This window comes from Carassius gibelio, chromosome B4 (genome assembly GCF_023724105.1).
Source record: "Carassius gibelio isolate Cgi1373 ecotype wild population from Czech Republic chromosome B4, carGib1.2-hapl.c, whole genome shotgun sequence".
NCBI classification, from domain to species: domain Eukaryota; kingdom Metazoa; phylum Chordata; class Actinopteri; order Cypriniformes; family Cyprinidae; genus Carassius; species Carassius gibelio.
This window is the reverse complement of record NC_068399.1, coordinates 9,077,590-9,104,791: the sequence shown is the minus strand read 5'-3', so window position 1 is coordinate 9,104,791 and position 27,202 is coordinate 9,077,590. Positions and strand designations below refer to the sequence as shown.

Below are 27,202 nucleotides of genomic sequence, written 5' to 3'. Positions count from 1 at the left end.
ACACTGCATTGGTGGGCATTTGTGGTGATTTTAAACTACTTTTGCTGCACCTGTGCTGTTTCTTTGTCATAATAAGGGGAAGTTTATAAAGTTCTACACCCTGTCCTTATTGGTGAATTTTTAACTTTAGATCATTTAGATATGTACACAGATCATATGATCTCTTACAAGAATTCCCTTTTAACTGCCAAGTCTGATTACTACTCTAATATGATTGGGTTAGGTGAAGGGAATACAAGGTCCTTGTTTAATACATTAAATTATATCCTACAGCCCCCTGATACCCTTCCTTCTCATCTATATTCTAGTGATCTGTGTGATAATTAAATTACCTTTTTTAATACTTAAATAGGAAATATTCATCAACAAGTAACTTCTGAAAATAATGTGCCATCTGATCTGTCCTATTTACCTTCCCGTGATTCTCATTTTTCTCTATTTTACAGTTTTGAACTTCCAACTATTGATGAAATCAATAGATTTTAAGTCTTCCACTTGTCAGTTAGCTTGTTTATTTTCTCTATCTGGTATAGTAACTGATATTATACACTCATCTCTCACCTCTGGTGTGCATCCTTCATCTTTTAAGGTTGCTGTTATACCTCCAAGCCTTAAGAAACCAGGAGCTAACACTAATAATTTTGAAAATCTTCGCCCAGTTTCCCAATTTGAGAGAATTTGTCCATTCTCTAATTTTTTTTGGGAAAAAGTTGTTTCATCTCTGGTTCATTCCAATCTTTTAAACAATAGCCTGTTTGAAAAATTCCAATCTGGGTTCCGTCCTTTGTATAGTACAGAGACTGCTATGGTAAAAGATGTTAGTGATCTGCTGACGTCAGCCGAATCTGGACTTTTAACTATACTTATTCTACTCTATTTAAATTGAGTTTATTTAAATTGATTATTTAACCAGTGTCCTTCTTAGTTGGTTCAGATCTTATATCTCTGGGCACACTCAATTTGTTCAACTTAAACATTTTAGATCATATGTTTCACCAGTTACAGCTGGTGTTCCTCTTTTATTATTTATTTACTACACCTTGGAAACATTTTTAGGAAATATGGCATCAGTTCCCCTTCAAGGAAACATTGAACTGCCGTCGAATGACACTTTGGGGGAAGCCCCTGAGCGTAGCGCCTCTGAAGTATGAATGAAACTAAGCCAATCCTGATTGGTGTTGCGTGATGACGTAATGTGGCTTTGAACAATTGAACGATTGCATAAACACTTATGTGTGTCCAAATGCACGGTTTTGCAAGTATCCTCATAAACACAGTCATTTAGGTCTTAAGGGAACGTGAGAAGTTGCAAAAGAAAGTCCATGTTTAACAGTGTGTAACCGTGTATCAAGAGATTTGAATATCATAAAAAAAAATTAAATAAAAAATAACTATTGTGATATATATCGTTATTATGATAGAAAATTACTCAAATACTGATAAAAGATTTTGGTCATATCACCCACCCCTACTTTTCACAGTCAAACTACTCGTATTAAAAGATAATCAAGATATTATCATTTGGAAATAGTTTTTGTTTGCAACAAAACTAAACGTAACGTGTAACATGAAAACATGACAAAAATAACAGTGTAGGAGATTCAGTCCCAAAGCAGAATCTTTGATAAAATTATTATATTATAGAAGTTTTGGATAAAAGCAATGTATTAAAACTATTTTCAACACCAAAACAATTCGAAATACTATAACGACACAGCAGATTTAGCATTTTTATTTTTTCAATATAATAACCTAGTGACAATGCTGTGCATTTAACAGCAAACTGACAAAACACTGAACACCAAAAGTGTGATATTAAAATCAGGTTTTGAGAAAAGTTTACATACTATGTGATCGAAGAATAAATTGGCTGCTTACAGCCACATCAGCAAGCGACAACAACTGTATTTCATTCAATATATTGTTAACCCATTTCACCAAACAAAAAATAAATAAAGTGAGTGTGCACCCTGATGTGTTCCTCCTGCATTAACATTTGTTAATTTGAGTGGATTTTGTAAAAATGAACCACTCCATCTTCTCTATACCCCATCCTCTCCCGTATATCTCTAACACCTTATTCCTTATTAACATGGTTGTCGATGTGTCACGGGTAATTGTAAGTTTAAGTGCAATCGATCTTTCCTTCAGTTTTGCACCTTTGACTATGACTGAAAACAAATCTTGATGGTGTGTCTTGTCCAAACACATCACACTTCAAACTGAATATACATTTATGAATATACGTGTCAGTCAGGGTTTATTGGCTGTAGGTGCTCACATGTGAAGAACTTATTGAAAATGCTCCTTTACAGATAGACAGCCTTTGAATATGAAAGACCTATCTTTCTCTTTCATATGCTCCCTTCCCCCTCACAGTCCTAAGAAAACCGTAAAAGCAGTTCAGAAATGAGAACAGGAATGGAATATGAAATATTCAGAGCGCTTATAGTGTGAACTGTGCTGATCGGAGCAAAAGAGGCTTTCTGTGTGTGGGCCGATGATGACACTTTCTCATGCACCGTCAGATTGTATAATCCGCACTGTCAAAAATCAATTTAGTCTTGTCTTCCAGTCAAATATTCAAGTGTCCTTCAAACAAGATACATTTATCGGAAGCAGAATTATGTAAGATGGTAAGATTTGATACCAGAAAATATATGTAATATTGTAATTGTAATAATTAAAATCATATTTTTTTAAAAGGAAACATTTTTGAAGCATTAATATTATTATAATAGTATTTATGGTATAAGCATATGATTTATGCTTGTGCTTAATTCAAGCTTGTACTTGTTTCCCTAGAATTCGTAAAAAGCAAAAGTTGTTGAATTAACTTCAAGATAATTTGAAAATAGCACATATATCAAGTTTACACACATACCAAAGGGTTAACAAAAGCTACATATTTTCTCTAAAACGAATCTTAATATCTTTATTAATATCTCAGTTTATCTTGTTTTAGGGTTGTTTTTACATGCAGACGACAAAAACACTGATTAAGAATTTAGTTTGCAGTGTGCTCGACTCTACACAAACACACACAGATAAAATTGAATGCTGCTCTACTTTTGCCTTTTAAAGACTGTTTGATCATCTGCCGTATTATTTCCCACGGTAAATGAGAGGAAATGGAAGAAGACTTTGAACAACAAATAAACACACTTGCATTAAAGTGCACGCTTAAATCCGAGTCCCTGAACTTGAGCTGATGCAAAAGCAGGAACAAGAATCAAAGCAGCCCCGCATTGTATATTTAATCTCTTCTTTATGTACAAGCTGCTGTGTGCTGGAAATTGGGCGAATACTTTGATTATTCATGGTAATTAGCGTGCCTGTACACAGCTGACGTGAATGGCGCTGGTTCAAAAAGAAAACTCCTGTCAGATCTACCATTTAACGTTTGAATCCAGAGTTGGAGGTCTATAGGTTATCGGTGTTTTTAGGGTTAATGACCTGCTGCTGTTTGTGTGTTTTGTGTGACAGAAGCTCGCCGTCAGAAGTTGTCCTGTGGGGACGGCCGCCAAACCCCTCGCCCTCATCAAGCCGCCCAGCCAGAGCATCGCCATCTCTGTGGTGCCGGCAAAGACTCCCGTTTCCATGGTGACGGCACACATTAATGGACAAAAGGCGTTGAGTTCTGAGACGCTCCAGTCGTCCCCCGTCAACCTCCAAACACCCGCTGGACAGCACATCAGCCGCTCACAGGTACACTATACTAACATCAGCCAGCCACAGGTACAATAAATCCATCCACACATATATAGAACAGCTACGGCATGAAACGGGAACACAAAACTATTATAGTAATGCACAGCATCATGCAGTGACAAATGATACATTCAGCCATGTGGCGTTCTCTATGTTAGGGAGTTGTGCCTGGAAGTACTGTCCCCCTGTGTAAAGTGTGCACTTAAGTCAGAGTGGATGATGGGTAATTTGACACATCTGAAAGTCGAGCTATGACTTTTTCAAAATTGCACTTATGTGTTTAGTGTGTTGGTCATTCATCTGTCCACACACTAGGGCTGCACTAGGGCTATTTATTATTATTAATAATTAATACTTAGCAGAAAACTTGTATCTGTTAACATGGAGGGTCCTATAACTATAATAACCATAATAATGTTCTAAAGGCTGTTTCAAACTGAGAGCGTGGCAAAAAAGCGAAGAGAATCGCCAACGAACAGTGCTTTCACAACTAGCGCGAAACAATCTATCGCCTTCTCCTAATTCAATCCTGCATGCTAGTTGTTAGCTAGTAGTTCCGGTGGCTCAATGAAACATTGCATTTTCAGCGCAAAAGGTTGTGGGTTCAATTCCCAGGGAACACACATACTGGTAAAAGTATATATATAGCCTGAATACACTGTAAGTCACTTTGTATAAAAGCGTCTGATAAATGTAAAATCTAATGTAAATGTATGCTGATGTGACTTAAAACTTTTTTCCTCAGATAGGTACTGGGTATACGGATTTAACATCGTCTGCTGTTTAATATACAGCATTAAATTAAGATAAATAAAGTTTGGTTCTACACTAGAATATGTGTGATGCTTACAGGAATACATCCTAAAATATAATTAGAGGTACAATAAGCATCAAGCTACACTTGAAAATGTATGTAATTATACATATATAATTATATTATAATTATATAAAGTGTTTGCTTAAAACCCTCTTAAAACCATCATCGAGTGATTTTGTAAAAATTTGTAGTTGATTAAAAACGATACACTGCTTGTCATTTGTCACAAAACGGACAGTGCTCTCCAGATCACATAATTCAGTGGAGAATTTATAGAAATGATATTAAGAGCATGCGAGAATAAATCTGTTCTCAGATACCAATGATAACATGAACTCGGCATCCACTATCAGAATAGTCTACTCTTCTTCTGGGTTTTTTTACACTGGTTTTCGAAACCGCGCCAGCCCTCTCGCCTTTTTGCGCAAGAACTGCTTCTCCAGGCACGTGATCTTAGCTCAAATCTAATTGGATGGCCAATTTAACTTAAAAAAAAAAAAAAAAACACAAGGGACGAATACAAAAAAATCCATGCTTTTTCGCAACGCGAATGTTTGCGTCTAGTGTGAATAGCCCCATAGGGATCTGTTGTTTCATTTCAAAGCACAATTGTGCCGAACATTCGCGCCAATTTTTTTTGGTCAGTGGGAAAAGGCATTTAATGTTTTGTTATAAATATTATATTTTTATAAACTAGGCCTATACGACAACAATTTCTTACTTTCTGTCAGGAGTTCAGGCATCCATGTCTGAAATATGAAATGTGAGCCTCTAGTACATCCAATGAGAAAAAAATATCCTCTACATTTCTCAGAGTCATCCTCTAAACATCCGTTTTCATCCAAAAGTATGATCATTTGGATTCTATGAGGTTTATTACAAATTTCTAAGTGCTAAAACGGGTTATTAAACACTTCACATAACAAGTTTGGGAAGATGTGTCTTTTTGAAAACTGCAGCCCTTGTGAACCCAAAGGTATGACTGTATGATGAGTATTGTTCTCCACTCACTTACAGTACTGTCGTCTTTTGTTTTTGGTTGTATTATGCTCCGCCAACCAAACACTAAACATATGTTTGTCCACAAACTTCTACGAACAAAAAAAAATCTCTATATTTTCAGTGATTTATTTACTTCGAGATCATACAACACCGGACACACTCAAAGTGTACTTTTGCTGCAAACACTTATAAAAAGGGTCAACCATAGGAACGCTGAAATAATCGGTTCGCAAACTTCAGTAAACAAAACAATATTTTCATGGTTTGGTTGAACAGGTACGATGTTCAAACCTATTTTACAGTCACCCGTTGCCTCGTTGTTTATATCAGAAAAGATTGTCTGCTCTGGTTGGTATGTGTCCCGGTGCAGGTCTTTCATAAATAATAGCAAAGACCTTCCCAACAGAAAAGAGTCTTCATTCGCATGAGTAGTCACCCCCTCCACTGCTTCTTTCACTCTTCCTCCCCCTGCTCTCTCCCTTCCCCCTCCTTCATGCTGGAACGCTGGGATTGTTTTACTGCCTTTTATGGCTGTATTGTTTGGGAGAGTGAAGCTGTTTTCAGCTCTCCCAGCTGCCCACTGATTCAAACCTTAAAACACCCATCAGACTGGAGGAGGAGAACCAGTCACAGTCTTTTTGTTTCGTTGATGAATATGAGAGGTGGGGGGGGGGGCACCTCAGACCACCTGGCCAGTCATTTGGAGCCGGATAATAAGTGGATTGTGGTCCGGTTTTACAAACTACAAAAACAACAAGGGTAAAACATCCAGTAGTTGTAGTTGGTGAGGATTTTTAAAGTTTTGTTATTAGAATTAGCAACATCTTTACCAAAGTTTATATGATTGGACTGTTGCATGTCTTCATGTCCACTCCTGACATATATTTAATTTTGCTGTAGCATTTATGTAGCATAATTGTTGAGAGTCTTTTGAATGATATACCTTTTTTAAGGATAAAATGGCTTTAGACAAGTAAGAATTTTTTTTTTTTAATCGAAAAAAAAAAAGTTTGTAGAACTGGATAGTTAAAGATTGCATGGAATATGAAAAAAAAAAGTTTTATTATTGCTGTAATATTTTTGTTAAAGATAAAAAAATAGCTTGCCATAATGAAAAATTTGATGGCGAAAGCATTTAGTCAAATATTTCTGCTTGAATCATAGATCTAGAATGGCATATCAAATTATGTAACGGATGAAACCAAACAGGATTTCCTGTAGCCCAAACAGCAGTGCATGTTCACAATCAAATATCAAGGTTAAGGGTTCAATTCAGAGAGAAAGCTAGAAATGTGTACCTTGAATACCATGTAAGATGATTTGGATAGTAGCATTTGCTGCATAAATGCAAATAAAAAGCATACAGTAAATGTTATATAAAATCATCATTACATCAATTTGTATATAACAAAACTGGAGTGTTATAACTTATTCTTATTATTAGGGTTTCTTTTCCTGTTATTCGCCTGTAAAACAATGAATGAAGAATATGTACGTGTATTATTAAATTAGACCTCAAATAATGCATTTAATAACATGATTACTAGTGTCCATGTGCAAATGAGATATGGTTGCTTCAGGAGGCAACATGTATTTTAACACAGGAAACACAAAAGAGGAATATTAGGCAACAGATTGAGCTCAGAGATTGGGTTCATTATTTACAGAGTCCATAAAAATGGAGTCCAGCAGCACATCTATCAGAAAGGTCGTTTTTCTGTCTGCTTATTTACAACCTCCCCCTCACTGTGCCTCTGCAGATGTCTTTACTTTTGTTAGGCAGCAGTCAGAAGTATTTCTCTGCTGTTTCCCAGAGAGATGTCAATGCCAAACAAAAGAGACTTATTTCGAGTGGAAATTCTTGCCTTTCGGTTTCCAGGAATCAGTTGAAGAGATTTAATTACCATTGTTGAAACATACAATTTTGTGACTCGAAGAATGGCATAAAATCACTTGTTCATGTTCACTTGTGTGCATATATATTAGGTCCTTTTAAAGTCTGCCAGAGTAAGACAGAGTTATTTCCTTCCCCGTTATAATTTCAATTGTTCTGGTCAATGTTTTTGAGCACTTCTCATTTTATCACCTCCTTGAGATGAAACACTTGCTGTATTCCTCATTTTTATAGGGTTAGTTCACCGAAAAATGAAATTTTATGTCATTAATAACTCACCCTAATGTCGTTCCAAACCCATGAGACCTTCGTTTATCTTCGGAACTCAGTTTAAGATATTTTAGATTTAGTCCGAGAGCTCTCAGTCCCTCCATTGAAACTGTGTGTACGGTCTACTGTCCATGTCCAGAAAGGTAAGAAAAACATCATCAAAGTAGTCCATGTGACATCAGAGGGTCCGTTAGAATTTTTTGAAGCATCGAAAATACATTTTGGTCCAAAAATAGCAAAAACTACTACTTTATTCAGCATTGTCTTCTCTTCCGTGTCTGTTGTGAGAGAGTTCAAAACAAAGCAGTTTAATGATATCCGGTTCACGAACGAATCATTCGATGTAACCGGATCTTTTTGAACCAGTTCACCAAATCGAACTGAATCATTTGAAACGGTTCTCGTCTCTAATACCCATTAATCCACAAATGACTTAAGCTGTTAACTTTTTTAATGTGGCTGACACTCCCTCTGAGTTAAAACAAACCAATATGATAATCTTTTTTTTTCAGTGTAAAGAATATTGTGTTTGAATATAATGTATTATTTATTAATATCAGAAATATTTGGCGAGTCACAACATGACAATTTAACAATCTGAAATAACCTTGCTTTGTCATAAAAAAAGTTTAAATTATGTAATTGAACTTGACACACCATCATAAGCAGGGGTGAGCAAGCAAATGATCAAGCCCTCGACATCCACAGTTTTGCATTGTCAGTGTCCAACAATAATAAAAAAGTTTAAACAACTTTACCGAAATCTTCAGGATTATATGAAAATAACTGTCATGTGTTTGACCGGGCTAGGATCTAAACTCTCCAGGTCCTAAACTCGGCCCATGAGGGTCCTCTATGTTTATTATGGGTTTTTGTATTCTGTATTTTGCACCATGTGACTTTGATTTGACACGCTTAAATATGCAAAATATCAGTGACATAAGGTGTATTGTAAGTCATTTTATATATTAATTATATTTTTAAATAGACGGGGACAAGGAAAGAGAATCTTATTAAACTGTAAAATATTTTAACCATGCAAAGTTTTATGTTTGGTTCACACAAAATGCATTTTTGTGTTTCCCTCCACTGCATTCAGTTTTTTTTTTATGTAGACTTGTTTTTTGTCTTATGCATTGCAATCCTTTAATTTGTAATATTTGCCATGTTTGTGTGCTTCTGTGCGTCCCTGTGTTTAATAAGCAGCGTGTACGCTCTTTAACAAAACTAAAAAAACATCGCGCCAGACTTTAGACCAGGTTTGAGTTGGTCTATGGCACAGTCTATTTTGAGCTCCTTAAAATAGCATTGCACTAAAAATACGAAAATGGGAAAATGTGAACAGCGCCGGACTGAAACTAGCAAACACACTTGCGCTGCGTGTAGTGTATTATAGGGCCCCACGTCTATAAGACGCTGTCAAATTTAAAGTTCAAATTTAAAACTTATGTTAAAACACTTTTCCATTCATTAGTGATAGTACATTTTTAACATGATCTGCAGCTCCCAGTGTACACCATCAGTTGTATCTAGTGTAGCCTTACAGTGGAGCCACCTAAATGGAGATGGGCTCTGTGCCGATATTTATGCCCCACTGATAAGTCAGCAATGGGGTGCTATGCTACAAACAGCCACAGTAGCACACGCCGTTCCAAAAAGCATCACTAATAACTCCCACACACCAGTGACACGGCAAGTGTCAAGTGTTAATTGAATTGCACAGCGTCTACGTGTGCGGAGAGTTGTTCTGGTGACACATTTTGAATGCTTCATTTCATTTCCAAAAGAATATTACTATCCTGGTTCAGCTAACATGTAAGGCTACGGTTTTTTATAATACGGTGAAATAATAGATGTTAGATTAATGTTACTTTAAGGTTGGTTGTTTGTCTATCTCCATGGTTGAAGTCAACTGTCCTTTTTTAGTAGAGGGCTTATTTAAATCTGTGGAAAAACAAATATAATATATATGATTTTGTTCCAACTGTAACTGTAGTTTTTCAACTCTGTCTATAAAACACTCATCCGTAAGTGTCATTTCCATAACTGCTCACAGCGCCTCCATGTGGTGTTTTCTGGTATTGGACCACTGGCGAGAGAGGATATACAAGTCTTTTTATTTATTTTCTATATGTGAAAGTTTTATCATAAGAGCTTCTGTGTTAAGAGCTAATTTGGTTTCGTCATGCACATTTTTTTTTTGGCTATTTCTTTTTATATTGCTTGTTATGTGATAAAAGTAGTGAACAAATATTCTGTCATAAAACAGTTTTCAGTAGATATTTTAACAGCTGAACAAGGAAAAACGTGTTAATATAAATACATTTTTACAACAGAATTTTGCTAAAACCTCTATGGGAAGGCTTGCATTTTTTATTGATTTGATGAATTGTAGAATCAGAATTTTCTTGAATTAATTTGGTGGTATGTTTTGAACTTAAACAAAGCTTAATATCTTCTGCGGTGTTGCTTGACAAGTAAATGAATCTTAAAGATTTTAAGTTATTTTACTGGAAAACGAACAAAGTACATAAAAATACTTAAAGTGTTTTGTTTTCATAACATAAATATTAATATAAATAAATTAATAAAGACCACACAGCATGTTTCATACAGTATTATAAAAATATCTGATGTGTTTGTCAGTGACTACAGCAGTAGTTTAAAACAGCCATAAGATCTATGACAACTCACCAAACCTAAATGACTTCATTTCTTTTGTGGACCACAGAAATAGACTATTGCATTCGAAATGTTCTGCTAAACCGCTAAAAATAAGTGCTTCAGTTTAGCATTACGAAACATAATGGGGCTCCGGGCCAGAATAAGCTTTATTGCTTCTGACTGTTCATGAACTCCTGCTGGAAATGCTTCAGTCATTGTGTGAGGAGTCTTTTACACTCGTCTCACTCCTACTCAGGTCTAATCGGGCCTCCGGATCCTCAAACGGTCCGTGACGTTCCAGGAAAGAGCAGAATTGTTAGCGTTCACCTGACATTTCGTTCTTATGGCAGCTGCAGGGGCTGATGGGTAATTCACTGCAGGCCTGCTGTTTAATTTAGTACTTTCAGAAAATACAAGCTGAATGCCGCAGCTCAAGGTTACTGCTGTCTCTCTCTCTCTCTCTCTCTCTCTCTGCTGGGATTCAGCAATTACTAAAATCACAGCCCTGACGGAGCAAGACATTTCATCCGGACCGTTGTCATGGGAACAGGCCGCAGGCCGCCCCACCTCCTCATGTCGGTTCACTACTGCACATTAGACTGAGACGAGTGACTGAGAGGGATTTTAAAGCACTACGTCTCAAACTCTTCTGTCTTGCATTCTTCTGCTTATATAAGACCCCTGTGACGGTGCTCACTGCGGCCAGGGATGACATTACAGCATCTACAGCAAACTAAAGCTTTCAAATCACATGTAAATGTAAATCAAAAGTCATCTCCTGAATCACTACTTAATGACTGACTCAAAATGAGCCCTGAAATGAGTCAATCCCAAGAGTTTGGTACCAGTTTTTGTTTCAGTTCACTAAAAAAGCACAATTACTGTAGAAGAACCGCTTCTTGAAAACGAATCCGGCTCTTCTGTCCTGTTGGGCTGTTTAGAATGAACAGTAAATGAAGTACCTACGTAATTATGTATGTTTTTCGTCATTCTGCCCTCCTGACATCTGAAATGATTGCTTTTGCCGTCTCATCGTGTGTTTGGTTTCTGTCTGACAGATGTTGGGAGCCCTCACTGCGATCCCGATAAAGGTGCCTCACATCAGCTCTCTGCAGCGGCTGGCAGGACACTCACCCAGTGTGCTACCTCAGGTGATACACAACATTAGGAAACACTCAAACCTGGATTCATGAAACCTTATTGTTTACAACTAATTTTCATAGAAGGCACAGACACAGCAAGCGTAGATAATCCACTGTAGTGACCCCTAACAGGAGCAGCTAACTGTGAGTATGAGAGAGATTCAAAGCGCTCTTTTGTTTATTTTATTGCTTTTTATCACTACTTTATTCTTTGCTTTAAATTACATTTTTTGAAAACTTTTGCTCATATAGAATTGTATACATATTCTATAAGCACATAAACATCTGAGATTAAAAGAGATCATAAACAAGCTAAACTTCATCAAAAGTAACCTGCAAATAAGCAAATGTTAATCAAATCTGATAGAAACTTGACCTGAAAGATTGAACGATTTTGTTTAAGAGGTCAATATATTTGAAGCCAAAGCCAAGAAACATCTGCTGCATAGGGGGATAAACTTTGTGTTCTGTGTCTTTTTAGGTCAGGCCAAAGACTCTTATTCCAGACAGCCTTCCCCACAGCCCATGCCAAGAGAAGCAGCCCGGTCGAACGATGGCTGTGCCGCAGAGCATGGCTGTGGTTAGCCCAAAGAGCCAAGGCGCATCCTTGCCAACTGCCAACAGCACCTTCAGTCACGAGAGACTGTCCAACGGGCAGGAAGAGAGTTCCTCTTCGCCCTCATCTGCTCAGAGCACGTCCACAACCTCCACAAGTCCAGGGGTGGCTTACGCCATCATCTCAGCAGCCTCGCCCACAGCCCACGGGGTGTCAGGACTAACCGAGGCCATTAAGGTGCAACCGCTGATTTTCAGCCCTGACAGCAAGGTCAGAAGATCTTTCATCACCTACTTACCTAATAAACACGAAATATCGATGCATGTGAGTATCGCAATATTTTGTTTGCCGATACTCTATCGATTCTCAAAAATGGAATATCGATATTTTTAAAAATCATACAAGATTCATGGCAGTTGTTTCATTTTGAGTTTACCTCCTGACTGCTAGATGGCAGTCTTCATCTCTGAACGACAGTGAGAGTAACAGGAAATGCTAGCATTGATATCGTTATTCGCTGCTAGTAATGGAGGATTAAAGAATAGTCCCTGTTCCTGGTTTGTAGTACAAAGCTGAAGTGTGCCGCCATTTGGGCTTTTGTGGTAACGTCCACTTAAACGGTGAAGCAGGTTCTAATATATATATATGGTGTTTTTATAAAATAAATTTTATACTTATTATACATTTTAAAACTGTAAAACTGGCCCTTAATGTGTGTATCCAGGTTATAATCATTCAGCCCCAGATTCCCAGCAACTCCAAGAGCTCTCCGGCCTCACAAAGTAACAGTCCTGTGAAGGAGCCGAGCCCTGTCCCCTCAACCCCAGCCAAAAAGGAGGAGGATCCAGAGGTACACTCACAACTAGTCTTGGCTATTATAAACTTTGTTGACATGACCAGTGTTCTTTGACAGGAAGAGACCATCCAGTTGGCATGACATTGACTAATTACAGCAGTGTTGTAGTACTTGAACTTGTGGAGGACTTGAGTCTGAGTTTGGTGTTGTCTGGACTTGAGTACTACAACACTGAATTAGGTAACACTTTAGTATAGGGATCAATTCTCACTATTAACTAGTTGCTTATTAACATATTGGCTGTTTATTAGTATTTATGAAGCATATATTCTGCATGACCATATTCTACATCTCTAATTAGAGCCTATCCCATGTCTTGGGTCATTGGCAGAGAAATAACCTCAATATAGGGCTAGTCCATCATAGAATCACAGTTAATGCGTGTGAAATATATAGTTGAGGACATCTTATTACTAATGACTCAAACAAAAAACAGGATTTGCCTTTATCTTCAAAATTTGTCAAATTGAGTGACTGGTTCGGCCATAAACTGCTGCCGGTGTTTGGAAGTGTTTTCAAGTAAAATTAGTTCTGAAGAGTTATGTTAACATCAAATGTATTTCAATGTTGAATGTATTCACTTTATTAACCTTCTGTCCTGCAGAAAATTGCCTTCATGGTCGCAATAGGCCTGGTCACTACAGAACAGTTGGAAGGTGAGTTGCATTCAGGGTTTGAAACTAACACTTGGCAACCCACTACAGTAGATCCGGAGGGAAGTCAGCCATGGTGGGAACACAAATATCAGGCCCTATTATACACCTGGCTAGTTTTTGCTAGTTTCAGTCCAGCGCCACGTCGTTTAATTATCAAATGCATTTGCGCCCATTTGTGCGCCCATGGGCATGCTGGTCTAAAAGAGGTCTGTTCAGGTGCATTGCTGGCGCATTGCTATTTTAAGGAGCTGAAAATAGATTGCGCCATAGACCAACTCAAACCTGGTATAAAGTCTAAAGTCAATATTTTTTTGTTATTTAAAGAGCGCGTTGGTAGAAAATACGCCTCTGGGCATGTCCACAGAGCACGCTGATTTTGCTTATTGCACACAGGGATGCTAATCACACAAACATGCCAAATATATAAAAAAAAAGGATTACATTGTAAAAGAATATTATTGTGTAGGCTACTTAAATATAAAAATTTAAGGATGTATAGTCATTGCATGTATTAGAATTAGGCTACCTATTTGCATTTTATTACTACTTATAATGATGAATGAAATTGGCTTGAACTATTGAGAAATGAATTGAACAATCATGCCAATACACACACATATATATTAACTGACTCATCGCGCTGAGCTTTGGTGGATTCCTGCTAGTCCCGCAGATGATCTGCTCGCGCGCTTTAACAGATCAGTTTCTTCGCTTGAGAAGTGTTCATCTTTTCCGCCAACAAATTCCTCCATGTAAATAGTGATTCGCCATAGTGCGTGCACATCTCACTCTTAAAGGGAATGGGAGATGACTCTCTGATTAGTGTATTGAACGTTATGCACATTACTCATTAAGAGAATAGGGACAACCCATTCCAAAAATGCTGCCCGGCACACGGACCGTTTTTCCATCGTTAAAATAGCAAAAGTGGATTTGGACACGCCCTGAGTGCACCTGCGCCGTGCGCTTTACACTTTGCGTTTAGATCGTTAAAATAGGGTCCATCAACTCAATAGCCAGTTTGACAGGTTAAGATTCGTAAATGATGTCCTCCAATCAGGAGAATCCAATATTAACAAAACAAAGCATAAAGAGGGTTGCACACTGTATGAGAAGTGCCAAACGAATACCATTTTAGTTCCTGAATTTGAATTGAAGTATCAAACAAGATGCTGAATTGTAATTATAATCTAAATTCAGTTTAGTATAATTAAAATGGAATGAAATACATCTATAAGCTATTTCCAGTAAATTTTGGACATATTAACTCTTTCCCCACCAGCATTTTTTGACGATTTTCAAAAAAATTTCATGGCCCCCAAAATATTTTGTTTGTATGAATATCTGAACATGCAATACATGCAATTCTGACTTTTTTTTCTCAGAATTGTGTGATATAAACTCACAATTTTGAGTTAATTTTGAGTCTTAACTCGGAATTGTGATAAAAAAAAGTCAGAATTGCAAGATTTTACCTCGCAAATGTGACTTTATATCTTGCAGTTCTAAATTTATAACTTGAAATTGTGAGTTTATATCACGCAATTCTGACTTTATAACTCGCAATGCTAGTTTATATCACAATTCTGAGAAAAAAAGTCAGAAGTCAGGGCTTCCATACATTATACGTATCAGCGAATAAAAAAAAAAAAGTGAGTGACGTGACATTCAGCCAAGTATGGTGACCCATACTTAGTATTTGTGCTCTGCATTTAACCCATGCGAAGTGCACACACACAGCAGTGAACACACACCTGGAGCAGTGGGCAGCCATTTATGCTGCGGCGCCCGGGGACTAAATGAATGCATTTGCCAAACGTGTTGGCACATGACTGTGTTGAATTGTTTGAAATTGTTATTATTTCAAATTCAAAATTCCATTCAACATCCTGTGTATTGTGACCAGTTACATTCAAATTAACACTTGAAAGGAGACAATTATTCTCATTTCTGCACAACTTTAAACAATTTAGCAAATTATCAAACAAAATATAAGAAAAGTATTTAATGTGAGTTAATTTCTGTCAGAGATCCAGAGTAAAAGAAGTTCATGTTTTAATTTCTGTCAGAGATCCAGAGTAAACGGCAGGAGAGAAAAAGGCGAAGCACAGCTAACCCTGCGTACAGTGGACTGTTTGAACCAGAGGTCTGTCTGTCTGGCTGTCATAGTTTCTTTAAATAATGTTCATTTTATTGCTATGTTCACTTGTAAACATCTTACATCTTGCTTTTCAGCGCAAAAGGCTTGCTTCCAATTACCTGAACAGTGCGATGTTTCTGTCAGCGAGAGGTAAAATAGATTTCTACTTCTGTCAACATAATGTTGAGCTGAAAAATGATGCATGAAATGCACAGAAACATGTTTGAACAGAATAAATTAAACTCACACATTCATCGTAAGTGCTCATGTTTTAATAGTTCTTTAACCAGTGACTGTCAGTGACTTTAACATGAAAGGTTGACCTCATGAAGCCAAATGCTAATTGCTAAACCTGCTGATTACACGCTAGCATTGCTGTTTAACTCTAATAACTCAGTTTTGTCCGCGTGACCGCTACTAACCTACTGTATGCTTTTACTCACACGCTAGACTCTGAGGAGCTCTGCTGGAAGGTACGACTTTAACATCATTCTGTGTTTGTGAAGAATATACAAACCTGTATGACTTTTTTTATGGACCATACATACAAAATGTACAGTTACAGTGCTTTCCCATTTGAGTAAAATTACAATATTCAGTAATCGGCGTGAAGTACTTTAGAAATTAAGTAAAATTGAAATACATTTTAAGTAAATTACAACTGAAGTTCTTACAGCTTTGGTCAAAATCCGCTTTTGCTAAAGCCCAAACGTTTTTTGAAAAGGCAAAAATAAAAATGAAAAACCTTTCAATGTTTCTGAATGTGTTCTATCATAAACCAACACTGTGACACCCCTAGCCCATTATAACCTAACGATCAACTAACATGGTTATTATAATAAAATATAATAAAAAATAAACACAACTAGCATATTAGTGAAATAGCAGTATTGTGTCTGTACAGTTTCATGTGACCCAATTTGATTCATTGCTATGGAAATAGTAATGTGACGTGTTCGAAAATAATTTACTTCTTAAAGAAATCTCAAAGGGGGCTCAGAATATTTAAAATGTTAATTATTTAACATTTGGTCACACTTTATTTTAAGGTGTCCATGTTACAGTGTAATTATACATTTACGTACTGAGTAATATTCATTAACTGCATGTATTTGTATGGTTAGTGTGAGGATTAGGGTTTGTGTTAAAGTTACTTACATGTAATTACAGTATGGTAGCACTTTATTTTACAGTCCTGTTCCCCATTTACATACTATGTACTTATTATAGTAATTTCAATAACTATGTAATAACTAGGTACTAACCCTGAACCTACCCCTAAACCTAAACCTATCCCATGTAGTTACCTTGTGTTACCAGAACTTTCTTAGATAAATACACTGTAGGTACACTATAAGTACATGTTAGTAAACATACTGTAAAATACAGTGAACCGTTATTATAATAGTAAGTACTTGTAACAAGGATACCTTAAAATAAAGTGTTACCTAATCTTTCTTTTACAGATAATTTTTTCTTGTTAAAAGGGTTACATAATATTTAAAGTGTATCTGAAGCATTGCCGACAGACTGTTGTGTGGGGTGTTTCTGTAAATGTGTGTGTGTGTGTGATACAGGAGGAGCTGCAGCATGATGATCACTGTGCAGTGTGTAAACAGGAAGGAGATCTTCATCCATGCCACACTTGTACCCGCGCCTACCACCCCGACTGCCTGCATCCACCTCTCAAAACTGCCACCAGGGGCATATGGATGTGCCCCAAGTGCCAGAAGAAAGTATGTTCCTCTTTGCTCTGAACACACACATTATAAAAACTCCAACAGCACAAGGATGTCTGTAGGAGATTTGATTTGTTTTTTTTGTTTTTTCATTTCATCTGGACAATGTAATAATCTGCGTGGATACAAACTAAATTTTTGTCTAATGCAATTACTATATATATATATATATATATATATATATATATATATATATATATATATATATATATATATATATATATATATATATATAGCTGTCCTCTTTTTATGTTGTAATGATAACATAAATTTTATATTTCTGATGAAAGTGCCACAGTTATATTGATAAAAATGACCTTCTGTTACAAATACATCATTTAGGGGAAAAGCGTTTGGGAATAATTATGTTCTTTACTGTAAATGGTTAGTCATTTTAGAATAAAAAATATTACAATTTTCTACATTTAAAAGCTGTAATTGGGTCAACATTATTAAATTTAGTTGCCTTACCCCTGATCGTACACAAACAGACATGGCCAAAAGTTTTGGCAGTGACATAAATTTTGTGTCTTGCCTGGTGTCAAGAAGGGCAGCAAAGAAGCCACTTCTCTCCAAGAAAAATATCAAGGACCGACTGAAATTGCACAGGAAGTTCAAGGATTGGACAGCAGAAGACTGTTTGGGACATCTGTAAAATCGATTGTTCGGAGAAGAAAAGGTGAACGCTACTGTAATGTCAACAGTAAAGTATCCTGAGACCATCCATGTGTGGGGTTGCTTTTTAACCAAGGGAGTGGGCTCTCTCATAATTCTGCCCAAAAACACCGCCAGGAATAAAGAATGGTAACAAAACGTCCTGCAAGAGGGACTTCTTCCAATGAGCCATTGGTAATTTGGTGATAATCCGAATAAGAGTGATAAAGAAGTGGCTCAAAGATCATTACATTTAAATTTTGGATCCGTGGCCAGGAAACTCCCCAGATCTCAATCCTTTAGAGAACCTGCGGTCCTTCCTCAAGAGGCGAGAAGCTAACACCCAGAAGCTGATATCCAGCCTGCCAGAGCTAACTGCAGAGGTTATGAAGAACAAAATTCAACACTCTAAATATTGACTCGTTATATTTTTTGCCAATAAAAGCCTTTTAAACGTATGATATGAGTAGCATTGTTTTTCAGTATAGCATAGAAACATGTGGAAAAATGATCTACAAAAACCGAAGCAGCAAACTTTGCAAAACACAACATTTATGTCACTGCCGAAACCTTTGGCCATAACTGTAATCTCTCACAAAGATATTTGCATTCTCTCACAAAACGTTTGCGTTCTCTCGCAAAGATATTTGTTGTCCCTCGCAAAATGTTTGTTCTCTAGCAAAACCAGTTGACTTCAAACAAACATTTCCTGTTTACTTTACAGCATGCAGTGGTTCATACAGCTCTGTATGTTCACAGTGGAGCGGTTTATATCGTTTTATTTTGAACTCAAGTATAAAGAAATAAAGTCAGTCCTTAGTTCAAGGGACGGTTTTGGGACATTCTAAAACACTTAATGTGGCTTAATGTTTTAAAACAGTGACTTTGGAGGACTAAATTCGATAATAATAAATATTGATATCATTATTAGGCTAATATTAACCCTTTAACTGCCCCACCAAGAAAAAAGCATTTGAAAATTTTTTTGTTTGCATTTCTTATCTCCTTATGTCATTAGTTACCACACTCAATGTATTTGTTTTCAACACGTCCCATAATTTTTAAAATATCGGCCTCTACCAAATGGTTGATATGTCACTTTTTGGCAAAAGTACCGGAATTCATACACATACTATGGAAATCAGAAAATATGAACTATAATGAATGATCAGAAAGTTATATTTCTCAGCAAATAGTACATTCTGACAGCAGAAAGGATTATCTGAAAACATTAGCTTAGCTTTTCTACGTTTACCATAAAGTGACAAATCAACCATTTGGTTGAGCAGGCAGTTAAAGGGTTAATAACCTCATTAATAATATTACTATTAATAAAGCAGAATAGCCCAGAATATGAACAGTAACGCTCTGCATGTTAAGCTTTATCTCACGCATAGAAAACATCTAAGGTGGGCTAATGAACAAAATGAGTACCAAAGTACCAGAAAAATCCCAAATCTGTTTTCAGTTTATGTTACACACAGAAAAGCAGATTAGCACAGAATGGAACGTGCAGTTTCACGTGTTTTCACCACCACAGACAAAAAAAGTAGCACATTGCTTTTCTTTACATAGTGTATATGCTATTTTTAATAAAATGTGGTCTTAATCACAGATTTTTATATTAAGCCACATTAAGTGCGCTTTTCAATGGGGGAGAAAACGCTTATGCATGTCAGCTCATATTTTGAGCTCAACTGCTTCCATTTACACGGTACTTATTTTTGATGCATAATATAGCATATTTGGTCTTTTTTTTATCAACTTCACTTCAAGCCGCGAAAAGCATTTAATGAACCACTGCAAGCTGTATATTAAATAGAAAGTGTTTGTCCGAACTGGTTTTGCAAGAGAATGCAAAAGTTTTGTGAGGGAATGAAAAGTTTCTCGAAGGAAATCAATAAAATTAAAAAAAAATTGCAAGAGAACGCAAAATATATATTTTCCTCCAACCCCATTTTTTTCCACCACCATGTCCTTTAGGGGCTCCGTAAACATATGGAACTACTTTTTATTTTTAAGCATAATTTTTTACAATAAAGTGCTACAGGTTTTAATATATATATAATATATATATAAGTTAAAAGTGTTGTTTGTTTTCTTGGTGAATTATTAATTCATACAAAAGCTAAAAATGCAGAGCTATAGTGCACAGGTCTTTAGGATTTGTTCATGTAAAGAGGACAAACAGAGTTAGCTCATTTTCTGTTCTGTTTTCTTGTTTGAAGGTTTTGAACAAAGAAAACTTGTCTTGGCCACAGAACTTCATCCAGTCGTATGTTACACATAAAACAGGTGAGCTGTCAAACACATTTAAATGCACTAGCACTCCTCAGGACTTGATTCTCAGTGATGATGAAGATCACGATGATGGTGATGATGTGTATGTTTGTACAGTGAGAGAGGAGGAACGCAGGAAGCTTATGAGGAGAAACACTGAGCTGAAACTTGAGTGTGAACATCTGAGTGAAGAGGACAAGAGACTCTGTGATTCTCTCTCGGTAAGAAACTGTGCTTAATAGGGCAAGTTTGAAATATAGACTACCTAATTTTAATCTTGATTTCCTGTTGATTCTTGATTATATAATAAAGTTTAGGTTTTGTAAGATTTTCTGCCAGATCTGGTATCGGTCAGACAAGACCGATCCAAATCCGATATTGTGCATATACTATTGTGTTGTTGTTAAGCTCTACGAAAGGCACAAAAACATTACAATGCTCCATAAGGTTTTTGTGTGCTATAATTCAAGTATTCTGAAGCTGTTCCATAGTTCGTTGTAAGGTACAGATTCAAGTTGACGTAAACTTTTCTCTCCGCTGCGGCTGTCTGTCATCCTCCAACTATAGCTCTTCCCTTTGTTCTTTGAACTTTTCTATGCAGAACGCTGCATGCTGAGACTCTGTGATCATGACTTTGTGTAGCTTTGTATGGAGCCTTTGTATTATAAGACTTTTACGCAATGGAAGATTATTTATTAATAGTCTTTGTTGTTCTGTCCTATCTATCATATGTTGCTTCCTTCGTTACAGTGAGATTTATTTCAATTTTATAATATATTTTTATATATAAATATATTTACTTTTTCATGAATGTATTTTACAACAATACAAAGAGCTACTGTAACATTTTACCAGAATTACTCCTACACTTGTTAACTTTTAGTTTTTCCCCACTAAATAAAGTTGTTAAATTTTTTTGAGTATCTTTTGCTGCTGCCACTTACCTAGATTATAATAGTATATTTGTCATAAATCATGTTTATATATTTTTTCTAGTGCTGTCAAAATTAGCGCGTTAACGCATTCGATTAATTTGAAATATTTAACGCGTTAAAAAAAAATAACGCAATTAACGCGGTTGCAGTTTTTTTTATTTCCAGTTGTGGCCTATGTGTGTTCAACGTGCAAAGAAATATGGATAAGACCAAGGAAGGACTTTTAGACGGAAAGTTTCAGTATAAAACTTTGCCGGATTACTCTTCAGTCTGCCACAAGAAACATTACTCTTCATTTAGTCTGCCACAAGAAACAGCAACATTAAAATCATGAACTCAAATGTCATTGTTTAAAAAAAAACAAAAAACAATGACTGTAACAGTGCGTAAATCAGACCTTTCTGTAACGCTAACGTTAATAAGCTTAAACGAAAATAACGAAATAATTGTGTAGCGGAGTATTTTTTGTACACAGTGCCGCGAACTGTCAATCACTCCTGTACGCGTGCATCACTCTCCTCCTCGCAGCTGCAGCAACTTGCGCTCTCTCTCTTCATCAAGCTTTAAAACAAAAAGGGGACAAAAAGATCATATTGTCTTTGTAGTTTCTGCTCTGGGTGGGATGAATTAGGAAGCTTGCATTGTGAAGGGCGCTCTGAAAATCGGCAGTGCAGGTAAAAGATTAAAACCTCTATTAAAACAGATGTCCAAATGAGCGTACCGGTACGCTACAAGCACGTTCTGGGCGCACGGAGAGGTGGCGGTACACTCAAGAGCTATATTTGGAAGTGGCGGTACTGAGTACCGGTGCGTACTGGCCCACTTAAAGCACTGGCAATGACTATAATTTGGAATTTTTTTGCAGTCCACTTAGAATTCAACATGGAAATCATTTTTGTTTTTTATTGGCATTGATTGTTTTGAAATTCAAATGGTACTTACATGCCTGTGTTTTTATTTCTGTAATAAATATGGCTTTCAAGCCAACAGTTAATTTGGAGGATATTGATGGTTTATTGCAGGTATGTTGTTTACATGAGAAAATCTGTGTTACAAGTTAAACAAAAATTCCAATAAACAATCATATTTTGAATTTAAATAGTTTCTTTGTCTAGAGTTTACATTAATTATTTACATTTTACATTTACATATCCAAAAAGTTTCAGTCTTTTAATTGCGATTAATCGAGATTAATCGCGATTAATTTAAAAAAATTGTGCGATTAATTAGTTAATTTTTTTTAAACGATTGACAGCACTAATTTTTTCATTTGTTATTTTCATTAAGATGAAGTTGTGTTTAACACACCAAGAGTAACAGTGAGGTCAACAAACAAAAGTACAAAAATTTTATATTAATAAAAAAAAAAAAAAAAACCTGCACAGGTATCGGTATCTGTATCGGTATCGACAGATACTGCAAATTTTTGGTATCAGATCAGATCGGTTCTGAAAAAGTGCTATCGTTGCAACCCTTATATTTTACAGCTTTTGGAATATATTATTATTAATATACATTATTATCCAAACCAGTAAGACCTCCGTTTATCTTCATAACACAGTTTAAGATATTTTAGATTTAGTCCGAGAGCTCTCAGTCCCTCCATTGAAGCTGTGTGTACGGTACACTGTCCATGTCCAGAAAGGTAAGAAAAACATCATCAAAGTAGTCCATGTGACATCAGAGGGTCGGTTAGAATTTTTTGAAGCATCAAAAATACATTTTCGGCTTGGCTCGTCTTCAGTTCATCTTCAGTTCTCTCTTCACAGCAGTTCAGTCAGTGTACTGTTTGAGTAAATGAATTACTCCGGGATATTGGTTTGTTTTAACTGTCAGCTACATTAAACAAGTTAACAGCTTAAGTCATTTGTGGATTAATGCATATTGGAGACACGAACCGTTTAAAATGATTCAGTTTGATTTGGTGAACTGAATGATTCGTTCACGAACTGGATTTCCAGACTGCTTTGATTTGAACTCTTTCTCACAACACAACAGACACGAAGAGAAGACAATGCTGAATAAAGTCGTCGTTTTTGCTATTTTTGGACCAAAATGTATTTTCGATGCTTCAAAAAATTCTAACTGACCCTCTGATGTCACATGGACTACTTTACCTTTCAATGATGTCTCACGGGTTTGGAACAACATGAGGGCGAGTCATTAATGACATAATTTAGATTTTTCGATGAACTAACCCCTTTAATGCATAACCTGAGAACTGGTCCATTAATTTTTAAACCAAGCAACTGAAAAAAAGATGAACATAGAAGAACATTTAAACTGCGTCTGTGTCTGACATTGCTCTGTCATACATTTTTAAACCTCTGTTCAACAGAAATGCATTGAGCTGAAGGAGCGTCTTTTGGGTCAGCAGCGGGAGACTCAGACGTCCCTTGAGCGTCTCAAGACTCTGATCCGACTCATCCAGCGTGACCAGATGATCCAAGTAACTATGACGGCCACCACCACCACCGGAGCGTCGCTGCTCTCGCTGCCGTGGATCAAAGCCACGGGCAGCAGCACCAGCACCATGGCGCCCACAGCTGGCTCCTCCGCAGTACTGCACAAAACCACGCTTCAGCCGCAAGGCAACAACTAACCCACACAAACATGCAGAACAGCTCTCTACAAGACCACCGAACGCCTTTGTAAAGAGACACAGACAGTGATATCCAACCAACGTGCATTTTCTCCTGGTAACGTCTTACCATAAAATAATGGGAAAGTTTGAGGAAAAAAAAAACTAAAAAGCAATTATGAGTGTCACTCAATTCATAAGTATTTTTTACGGCAACACACAGTGCTCACAAGAATTTTTTTTTTAATTCACAGTTTTTTAATGTATTATTTTTCTTGGCCTTAATGTATTTATTAATAGATTACGATGCTGTTGGAAATATATGAAATAAGTATTCTGCATAGTTAATGTAGAAACATTTCTTTTTATGCTTTGTGTTTTTTTACTGGGGTTTGGTGTCTGTGCGTATCGGGGGAATAATCGTTCGCATTTAGTTATTGAGAAGGTCAGCGTAGTTATAGCTGAAGAAAGGGAGAGCACTGTACATTCATTGATATATCGGAATAAACGTTCGTTTTCAGTTTTTGATGAAAAATGTTTGCCATAATAATTCAGGTTAAAGCGAGACAGGGAAATGTTTTTGTTTTGTTCATTTTGTGTGAAGCTGCGAGCATACAAACATAAAAAACAACATGTAATAATTTTTCAGTATTAATAGAGAGAAAAGAACAAAGTATTTAAGATAACAACAGAATTTAGCCTTTTTAGTGAAGAATTTAGTATTTTCATCCTGATGCCTGTTAATGATTTCAAAGAAGTATTGGAGAGAGGGATCTTTGTACATATATGATTTTTCTTTTATTTCGGCTGTCCCAACAACACAAACGAAAAGGCCATTTGAGTTCTCCGAGTGCCTGATCCCGGAATCCAAAAACTATGTTTTGTCTCCCCACTAAAATATATCAAATATGCCAAAAACCCTTGAGTGTTTTTGTACCGTTAACTGTTTCATGTTTTCATCTCATCTTGCTCTCTTGTCCGTTTTTTGTTTTCTCTGAAGTGTTTTATGTTTTTATTTTATGTATTTTTTCACATCACTTCAGGATCATCAGAAGTTGCATTATTATTATTATTCTTTTTATTCGTATTTTTTAAATGTTAGAAGTGAACACTGCCTGATGAATAAAAGTGAAGAATTCATATCTAAACAAGTAAATGGAGTAAAATAGGAAATGATTTGAATGGTACTTTTTAGAGGGAAAGTATAGCATGTTCATTTGAATGGTTTGTCTTCCTGTGTGGTTCGAGAAACAAACGCCACTTCCCTGATGGAGTTAATACAAAATGCAAAAGGAATAAGTCGCACATGGTTAACTACAGCATCGTTCCCAACAAAGTCTATTCCATTTAAAAACAAACATTAGTTTTAAATAAGAAATACCATCATTATATATGTATACCTTTAAGGGCTAACAGACTTGTATTTAACCACATTTGGAGTAAAGTTAGTTTTTTCTTTCTTCCGTTTAAAAGAAATATCTACTGAATTTATATCCAGCTCAAATCAGGCGTTACATTCGGTAGCATCTGTAAATTGTTTTTTGTGTAACATCTTCTATGAAGTCTGTATATGTAATGTAATTTTATAAATGTTAACATATGCTATTGTATTAACTTTAAAAAATCTTACAATTAACAGTATTATTACAGCATTTATTAATCTTTGTAAATATATAATTGTTCATTGTTAACTCATGTTAGTTCCTAATGTTATTTCCGGAATTAAACTCATTTGTAGACTCTAATAATCTAAAATTAAGAATTTTCATATATGATTTTTTTTTCCTAGTACATGTTAGAAATTTAAAACCAACCAAGATTGATAAATGTTGTAAAAACTGTTATTGTCAAATTATTTTATAATAAATAAATTAATATGACCACTTATAATATTCTAATACTTATTAATGCTCAGTACAACACATTAAAATGAAATCAAGGACATTTTTATATTGTGTTAGATATTTAAAAGCTATAACCATAAGTATGTGTTGTATGTTTTACATATAAACGAAGCATTATTTATACAGACGTCATAAAGTGTTGTTTTTTTTCAGGTCCTGTATTATCATATTCAGAATGTAACTTAATGCATATCATATATTGTTTCATAACAGCTGTTCCTGGAAAGTACTGCATTGAGATCAGTAAAAAAAATAAAAAATAAATATATATATATATATATATATATATATATATATAATAGTAAACATCACTGATTTACTTAATACTTTTCAGAAAATAATATCTGGAAATTAAGTAAATAACAATTTCTAAAATAGCTTTTTTTTTAAGGAAATTAGTCTTACTCTACAGATGTTTACATGTTTTATTATTTAATTTAATTTATAATGTATTATTATTATTAATATTTATTATTATTGGAAAACAAAGAGAAAATGACAGCATAAGGCAGGGCAGTGGGATGTGATGTTAATATCAGCCCTTTCCATGAATATTATAGATTTATTTATTATTGTTTTTTATTTATCTTGTGTTTCCTTTTTTTCGTAAGTATATCTGTGCTCTGTTCATATCACTTCCATCTCCATTGCGGCTCGTCCCTGATTTCGGTTCACCCGTTGTCGCCCGTGTTCCAGATATCCTCTCCGGGAGAAACTGTGCAGTGCTTATACAGATCTATTTTACTACACTCAACACTATGTTGAACAAAAATCGAATTATATTCTTTTATCAATGAACAAATGAGGGAAGACAAAAAAATGATTTTTTTCTTTTATTATCGTTTGCTAATTATGCATTTTGACTTAGCTTGCAATATGTGACGTGTCCTTTTGCAACGGAGAAGGAAGCAAAGCGAAGTAGATAACTCACACGGAGGTGTTTAGCTAGATGTCTTTGGACTGTGTTTTTCTTTGTCATTGTGAAGGGGACTGTCCAGTGGATAGTACATTATAGAAGAGTGTTTGTCTTACATATGCCAATGTAGTTTTTACATCATCTTATGATCTATTAAAGTTGATTGATGGAAGTTCATCAATTGTAAGACTTGCCTCACTTTTTGTGCTTCTTGAAAATATACTGTGTCAATTGTATTACAGTTAAAGCTGGAGTCGGTAACTTTTGATGCTCCAGCGGTTAATAAACAGAACTGTTAAGAACCGTCTTGCGGAAGAAAATTGTAGCCGGAACTACTTCTCTCTGTTTATGTCAATGGAGAATCACAACGGTACTGGGTTACTCCGCTGTGGTACCCCCGAAGCAATCTAAAATAGTCCGAATATAAACACTTATTATAGGTGCACCCTAGTGATTCAGGACAAGCTAAAAACACGGTTTGGAAA

At 35.9% G+C, this 27,202-nt stretch overlaps 1 protein-coding gene across 4 annotated transcripts in view; it reads left to right on the top strand.

The window, feature by feature from the left end:
- LOC127956426 (PHD finger protein 21B-like) overlaps window positions 1-26,894 on the top strand; it is a 54,020-nt gene extending 27,126 nt beyond the window's left edge. For 3 of the 4 annotated variants that reach the window (XM_052554303.1, XM_052554304.1, XM_052554306.1), the window contains 12 exons: window positions 3,487-3,708; window positions 11,417-11,509; window positions 11,982-12,326; window positions 12,781-12,906; window positions 13,517-13,568; window positions 15,638-15,714; window positions 15,804-15,858; window positions 16,159-16,181; window positions 17,286-17,444; window positions 20,330-20,396; window positions 20,499-20,602; window positions 23,655-26,894. In XM_052554303.1, coding sequence (XP_052410263.1) covers window positions 3,487-3,708; window positions 11,417-11,509; window positions 11,982-12,326; window positions 12,781-12,906; window positions 13,517-13,568; window positions 15,638-15,714; window positions 15,804-15,858; window positions 16,159-16,181; window positions 17,286-17,444; window positions 20,330-20,396; window positions 20,499-20,602; window positions 23,655-23,918 — 1,587 coding nt within the window. In that variant the 3' untranslated portion in view covers window positions 23,919-26,894. The remainder of the gene's footprint in view (window positions 1-3,486; window positions 3,709-11,416; window positions 11,510-11,981; window positions 12,327-12,780; window positions 12,907-13,516; window positions 13,569-15,637; window positions 15,715-15,803; window positions 15,859-16,158; window positions 16,182-17,285; window positions 17,445-20,329; window positions 20,397-20,498; window positions 20,603-23,654) is intronic. The other variant, XM_052554305.1, reaches the window with a different exon arrangement.
- Window positions 26,895-27,202: the final 308 nt, after the last annotated feature.